Genomic DNA, 7,644 nt, shown 5'->3' on the forward strand with positions numbered 1-7,644 from the left:
ACTTCTCCATCTAGCAGTCATAGTTCCCTTCTATGCAGAGCTTCTGTGAGAGATTCTGTACAGCATGTGCATTTGTCACATGGCCATCACTTGAAGGTTGCTATGTCTACCAGGTTGCCATTTACTGGGTCTGTTCAGCCATGAGTTTTGAACACAGAGTCAGTCTGGATTCTCGTTCAGCATCCAAGAAAGGGCTGAGGATAGGGTTTTAAGAGGTTCCTTTATTTGTTTTAAATGAGTTCCCCAGGGAATATTTTAATACTTCCATGGTTCTATTTGTGAGAAACCACAGGTTCCTGGGTTGGTTTTGTCCCCAGGTCTTGTGATTGGAACCAGCACCTGGCCCCCACGCCCACCTCTGCCTCCACATTCACTGCTAGTTACCTGTACTATTGGGCCTGGTTTTACTATTATACTCATGTAGTTATCCATTCCCCATAGTACAATGAACACAGAAGAGGGAGTGGGAAGGTCAACTCTAGGGGTCGGTGCTGTTTTGGGCCTGATCACATGATCTGGGGTCAGAACCAGTCCAGAAATAGATTTCCAGAGGGAGAAATTCAAATTGCCTGTGATTGTGTTATATATCGGCACAGTACCTTAGCCTGACTTATTTCTGACCCTCTGGATTACTGACCTTTGTTTGCTGTCCTGGTTAACTCTACTCTTGCTTATTTGGCTTATCTGACATCTCTTAGACTCGCCATACCCTTGACTTCCGGTACTCCTCAGCTTTCTTTTTGGCTATTCCCATGCTTCTAGTTTCTCACCTCAGTTATTGTATTACTTTTCCTGACTGCCATAAGTTATCTGATTTGGTCCATAGCCTGCAAGTGCACTTTTTCTTTCAAGTATTGTTCTGAGCCCTGGGCAGCCAAGTCCATCCTGCCTTCCAGTGGGCTCAGGGTAGCCTTAGACTCCATGAACTGCAACGGTGTTGTATTATAAGTATCTCAATTTGCTTGAAGTCTGTTGATACTATCAGTTATCAGCTGCATAACAAGGAATTAGTTTAAATAGCAATTGCTTAAAGGGAGTCTGTCACCTTCCCCAATTATCAATTGTCATCACCGTGTTACAGAGCACATTACAGTGATAAACAACATATATACAGTCCTATGAAAAAGTTTGGGCACCCCTATTAATCTTAATCATTTTTTGTTCTAAATATTTTGGTGTTTGCAACAGCCATTTCAGTTTGATATATCTAATAACTGATGGACACAGTAATATTTCAGGATTGAAATGAGGTTTATTGTACTAACAGAAAATGTGCAATATGCATTAAACCAAAATTTGACCGGTGCAAAAGTATGGGCACCCTTATCATTTTATTGATTTGAATTCCCCTAACTACTTTTTACTGACTTACTGAAGCACAAAATTGGTTTTGTAACCTCAGTGAGCTTTGAACTTCATAGCCAGATGTATCCAATCATAAGAAAAGGTATTTAAGGTGGCCAATTGCAAGTTGATCTCGTATTTGAATCTCCTCTGAAGAGTGGCATCATGGGCTACTCAAAACAACTCTCAAATGATCTGAAAACAAAGATTGTTCAACATAGTTGTTCAACATAGTTGTTCAGGGGAAGGATACAAAAAGTTGTCTCAGAGATTTAACCTGTCAGTTTCCACTGTGAGGAACATAGTAAGGAAATGGAAGACCACAGGGACAGTTCTTGTTAAGCCCAGAAGTGGCAGGCCAAGAAAAATATCAGAAAGGCAGAGAAGAAGAATGGTGAGAAGAGTCAAGGACAATCCACAGACCACCTCCAAAGAGCTGCAGCATCATCTTGCTGCAGATGGTGTCACTGTGCATCGGTCAACTATACAGCGCACTTTGCACAAATAGAAGCTGTATGGGAGAGTGATGAGAAAGAAGCCGTTTCTGCACGTACGCCACAAATAGAGTTGCCTGAGGTATGAAAAAGCACATTTGGACAAGGCAGCTTCATTTTGGAAACAAAAATTGAGTTGTTTGGTTATAAAAAAAAGGCGTTATGTATGGCGTCCAAAAAGAAACAGCATTCCAAGAAAAACACATGCTACCCACTGTAAAATTTGGTGGAGGTTCCATCATGCTTTGGGGCTGTGTGGCCAATGCCGGCATCGGGAATCTTGTTAAAGTTGAGGGTCGCATGGATTCCACTCAGTATCAGCAGATTCTTGAGAATAATGTTCAAGAATCAGTGACGAAGTTGAAGTTACGCCGGGGATGGATATTTCAGCAAGACAATGATCCAAAACACCGCTCCAAATCCTCAGGCATTCATGCAGAGGAACAATTACAATGTTCTGGAATGGCCATCCCAGTCCCCAGACCTGAATATCATTGAACATCTGAGGGATGATTTGAAGCGGGCTGTCCATGCTCGGCGACCATCTAACTTAACTGAACTTGAATTTTTGTCCAAAATACCTTTATCCAGGATCCAGGAACTGATTAAAAGCTACAGGAAGCGACTAGAGGCTGTTATCTTTGCAAAAGGAGGATGTACTAAATATTAATGTCACTTTTCTGTTGAGGTGCCCATACTTTTGCACCGGTCAAATTTTGGTTTAATGCATATTGCGCATTTTCTGTTAGTACAATAAACCTCATTTCAATCCTGAAATATTACTGTGTCCATCAGTTATTAGATATATCAAACTGAAATGGCTGTTGCAAACACCAAAATATTTAGAACTAAAAATGATTAAGATTAATAGGGGTGCCCAAACTTTTTCATAGGACTGTATGTTATGTATTTGACGGTTGTTGGAGAAAAACAACTTTGAAGTCTTATGCTGTTGAGACAATTGGTGCACTGGAGATGGGCCTTCTGCTCCCTGGAGCACTGCTCTGGCCATTCAGATCACTATCATCTCTGGTCTACACCACCTCATTCAGTGGGAGTTTATCTCCCCACTGATATGACATCACCTGACTTAGGCAGCAATAGCAGTGCTCCCATGCCGGAAGGCCCGCCCCCAGTGCACTGTAATATGCTCTATACTATGGTAGAGGTGCTTGGAGGAGGTGGTAAGCAGAAATTCCATAACGGTATCAGGTGTCAAACTATATTATGCCAAGTCCTTATTTTCCCCAGCAGCAAACACTATGGAACAGCAACACTTCCCCAATCTCATTATATTGTCTGTGTATCCTGCCATTATTGTCAGTCTCTGATGACAATCATTAATCATACAGCAGCTCAACTAATCCATATATTTTATGGCACTGAAAAATCATAGATTCAAAGTATGTCCCTGGACTGTCCCAGTATGGAGCCTCAAAATGTAGTCACAATAAATGAGTACATACAATAGGCCTAATGCTAATTCATTTTCTTGAGGTTTTCAATGACATCCACAGACCTATAGAGTTTTTATATAAGGGAGTACTATTACAAGCAGATCATTCTGATATTTCTAGTGAAAACATATTTCTATGCATAATGCATATTCAGTTTACTTATTGCCTTTTGTATTGATGGCTCATTTCTTTTATTGGGATCGCTGAGGAAAAAAAAACATTTATCATGTATTGATTGGATTGGTTACTAAATACATGATCTTATAGATGTACGGTTTGTTGGACAGTCTGTTTCCTCCAGGTATTGCAACATTGTTAAACACTGAATAGATCATCTTCTTATGGGTCTCCTATGCCTTATCAAAGGGGGGTGTCAACTGTTAGGACGCCCAATGATTACTAGAATGGAGTCCCTGAGCTCCGGTCTTATGGACATTTGAATGGATTAGCAGTGACATATGTGCCCTGATGCCCCATTCAACATATCTAGCAATATACTTGGCTATCTCCATAAGTGCCATAGTCAGTGTAGACCCCACTGTTCAGACGTTTCATGATCACACATTTGTCTCTTATCCTTTGGATAGGTAATAATTACATTTTTTGGGGGGCAACCCTTTTAACATGCAAGGTAGAGACACAAATGTTATTATTATTATTTTATATAATTGATGTATTTTACATTGAATGTATGAGTGCTATTGGCTATAGAAACGATCTCAGACAACACTGGATGATCATTTAGTACATACCTCTAATCCTGCTTTAGTTTCGGCCATATCACTTGTTCTGCCATTGGATTTGGCATCCTCTTGTTTCACCAATCTTTAAAAAGAGAAAAATCCCCCAGGGTTTTAATGGTGAGCAGTAACACTGTTGGACGTAGACTCAAGTTTGCTTCTTTCTTTCATTCATTCAAATGTTCTATGCTATCTTTGGTGATATTTACATGTGATATTAGCTTCCCCTTTGTAGTCCTACGTCACAGGTAAAATATGTAACTTGCTAAAGCTGTTCAGGCTTATAAAGAACAACCCACTTTAACAGTCAATGTATCCAGTATTTGTTATATAATACATTTATTATAACTGGATTGAGGATCTCGAATGAACAGAAAAAAGTCAATTCTTTAATAGATGTTACATAGGACACAAGGCTTTCAAGGATTGTTTACATGTCAATGGTTTTGCTGATGGAAGAGCCCCTTAAATTGAAGTGAATATGCATTCAATTCTGTCTTCGAAAAAAGTTTTAGGCAGGTGTGAAAAAAATGGAAGTGTTAATAGTTTATTTTTGTAAATTAACAGAATTCTATAAACTAGTGGCAATACTACTTGTGAGAACATTCTTACTTAAAAAAAATGTAAAACATCTACATGTAAAACCTGCAGCCTCATCACCATTCCTATCATACTCCTTCATGTCTCTATCATAAAAGTTTGCCATAAAGATATGACTTATATATTAATAATTGAGAGTTAATACTTCATAATCTCTAGGCATATACTTTAGGAATGAACCTCTATGCATCTTTCTCCATCTATATATATGACACCCATGATTATACACCCTGTAATCCCTGAATATATAGAAACTGGTCTTCTATGGATTATACTCTCTGTATATATGGGCCCTGTAATGCCTTAAAACATAGTGGTGATCACCTATGATTCATTATTGATCCATTTATGTATCTGATAAGACTTTGGACCTCTATATATATATTTATGGACCCTATAATCTCTGAATACGTAGGGTTGGTCCTACAAGCATAGTTCTCAATTTATGAAGCCTATAATACCTGAATACATAGGGAATAGTCTCTTTTGCATGTGTTTTTCTCCCATGAAAAAGATTCCTGTAATACTAGAATACACACACACATACATACCTATTTCTCCATCTATGTATGTGTTTCACTAGATGTAAAACTTAAGCACATAAGAGTAGTTTTTCCACTTTGGTAAGTACATATCTAGTTTTCTGGACATATAGTACTTTGAAAAAACGTGTAGTTTTGATGGGTAATTAAATGGTAGATAATAAAAGTAAGCTTCAGAGCTGGAGTGGGGAAGGTGGAATATACAGTATGGTAGGGGCTATAGGTAATACACTAGCATTAGGGTAAAGTTAAATATCATGGGGCCATGGTTGTAAGGAGAGAATTTGCCAATGTGTCCTAGTACATGTGCATGCCCACATAGCAGCCTTACACTATATGTAAAGAACATGCAAACACAAGGCTTGTTACAAACGTACAACATATTCAGTTCTTTGTTGATTAAGTCATATTAAAAAAGGAGTTTAATATTTCATCCAAGCCATAAACTTTATCATGACACATATCAGTTACTAAATGAGAAATTGTGAAAAGAGAATTCCTATCAGATTTCCTGCACCTCCCTTAGAGCAGTTTCACAAGTAGACTGCTCAGAAAATGTAAGTAAAGAATTACTGACACTCTGCGACTATTACTTACTATTCAGGGAATAAGTGTTCAGTAAAGGGTTTTCTCAGTGAATGATATAATATACAGAGGGACATGTCAGCTATAGGGCTCTCGCTTATAGGTTTCCATAATGTTAGGTTCCTTTGCAATCTTTAGTCACCTGTCCTTAAAGATTCCCTATGGAAAAAATCCAACCCCCTTGGCTCTTCTTGTTATTGATGTAAAGTTGATGTTTTTTATCCAAAGGGAAGCATTTAAGTTGCTGAAAATGTTGTCATGTCTCCAAGTGCTTCAATACAACCTTGGGGCCTCAGTGTACCCCTTACCTATGTTAAATATAGGTGCGATGCTTAACTCCATTGATCACCCTTTCCTGTTTCATTGACCCTTTAAGTGTACAAACTAACCTACATCACTATAGGGGTCCAGGTCATACAGTCTGTGATAGTAGGAAATATTATCATCACAGTGTATATAATGTATTACTTTACATAAAACCCCAATAAATACACCTGCCCATATATATATATATATATATATATATATATATATAGCAATATTGTTCATGTGCCTATTCACTATACAATATCTCAGAGAATGAATCAGTGATACCGTAGCAGTAATCCTAAGGACTGGATACAATGAATGAAGACATATGATAGGAGCATTCTTCTTACCTGAGATGCTTCTCATTCTTGGGCAGGTTGTTGTTCAGATCAGTTACATCATACGTCTTAGTGTTTCCAGATTTCGTGAACAGCTTCCATGGGCACATCATTGTTCAAGTATCAGTGATAAGTCAGATATTACACGAGGTGCAAGAAAAAAAAAAAGTCTCCCCAGGGGGCTGGTCTTCTGGATAAACAAATAGGACCAAGTTTCAGAAAAAAAAAAAAAGTTTCTGCTATTAGTCCAGGAAACAGGTTTTTTTCTCACAGTAATACGCGACATCCTCTGCACTTTAAATACATGACCTTCAAGATTAATGGGGCTTTTGTAATAAGCAAAGTGTACTAAAAAGATCACTATCAGTCCTGGGGTTTCCTACGGTAACTGGTTCTGTCTATTAATGTGTTAGTGCTGAAAAGAGGTTATCTCGGGGTTGTGCTCAAACCAAACAAATATATTGGTAATGTTGGCAATGGGACAAAAATTATACTTAAATTGGGGTTGAAACAGATGTGTAGAACTGTAAGTCCCAGCACAGGCTATAAGATATGCATTGAGCTACATAAACCAGGGAACTAAGAGCCATTGATTAGATCAAATACTCGCACATTAATATATATACATAGTTATGTAGATACAGTATACTGGGACAAGATACAGTATACTGGGACTTGTAGTTCTACTAACTTAATTTATTTATTATTATTATTATTATTATTATTATTATAAACTGCTATTACACTTTTACAAGGAAAATACATTTACAGGTATAGTTGAACTAACATCTAAAAACAGTCATTGGAAATCATAAATAAAAGGTCTTAGGCTGAGGCCCCACGTTGCCAAATTGCTGCGTATTACTACCCGCAAAGTACACTAGTGTTATATGACTGTTCTCCCATTCCTCTTAATGTTTTCTCTCTGCTGATTTCGGACAGAAACCTGGCGGACCCCATTATAATCTATGGGGTCTGCGAGTAACCATTTTTTAACGGATAGGGTTTCTGTTTTTTGGGTGCCCAAGAAGAACTAGTATGAACCAACCCATTCACTTGAATAGGTTTGCAAAGTGACCACCCATGTGCATCTTCTGCCTGTCCACTAGGTTTGGGAACTGACTGCCAGGTTTTCGTTCCCTGTCCAGTTTCTCAGGGCAGAAGACGGAAACCTGCTGGATTGGCTAAAGCGGAGACCGGGTGCAGATGTGAACCCGCCCTTAGTATGTTTTTTC

The 7,644-nt window shown here is 38.4% G+C and overlaps 1 protein-coding gene across 1 annotated transcript in view; it reads right to left on the reverse strand.

Annotated features, from left to right (window-relative positions):
* The window catches only part of NOS2 (nitric oxide synthase 2), a 48,918-nt gene extending 42,396 nt beyond the window's left edge, over window positions 1–6,522 (reverse strand). The window contains exons 1-2 of the mRNA XM_075263082.1: window positions 6,422–6,522; window positions 4,048–4,120 (exon numbers count right to left, since the gene is read on the reverse strand). Coding sequence (XP_075119183.1) covers window positions 4,048–4,120; window positions 6,422–6,522 — 174 coding nt within the window. The remainder of the gene's footprint in view (window positions 1–4,047; window positions 4,121–6,421) is intronic.
* Between the last annotated feature and the right edge of the window lie 1,122 nt (window positions 6,523–7,644).

The sequence above is a fragment of the Leptodactylus fuscus genome, chromosome 2, assembly GCF_031893055.1.
Source record: "Leptodactylus fuscus isolate aLepFus1 chromosome 2, aLepFus1.hap2, whole genome shotgun sequence".
NCBI classification, from domain to species: domain Eukaryota; kingdom Metazoa; phylum Chordata; class Amphibia; order Anura; family Leptodactylidae; genus Leptodactylus; species Leptodactylus fuscus.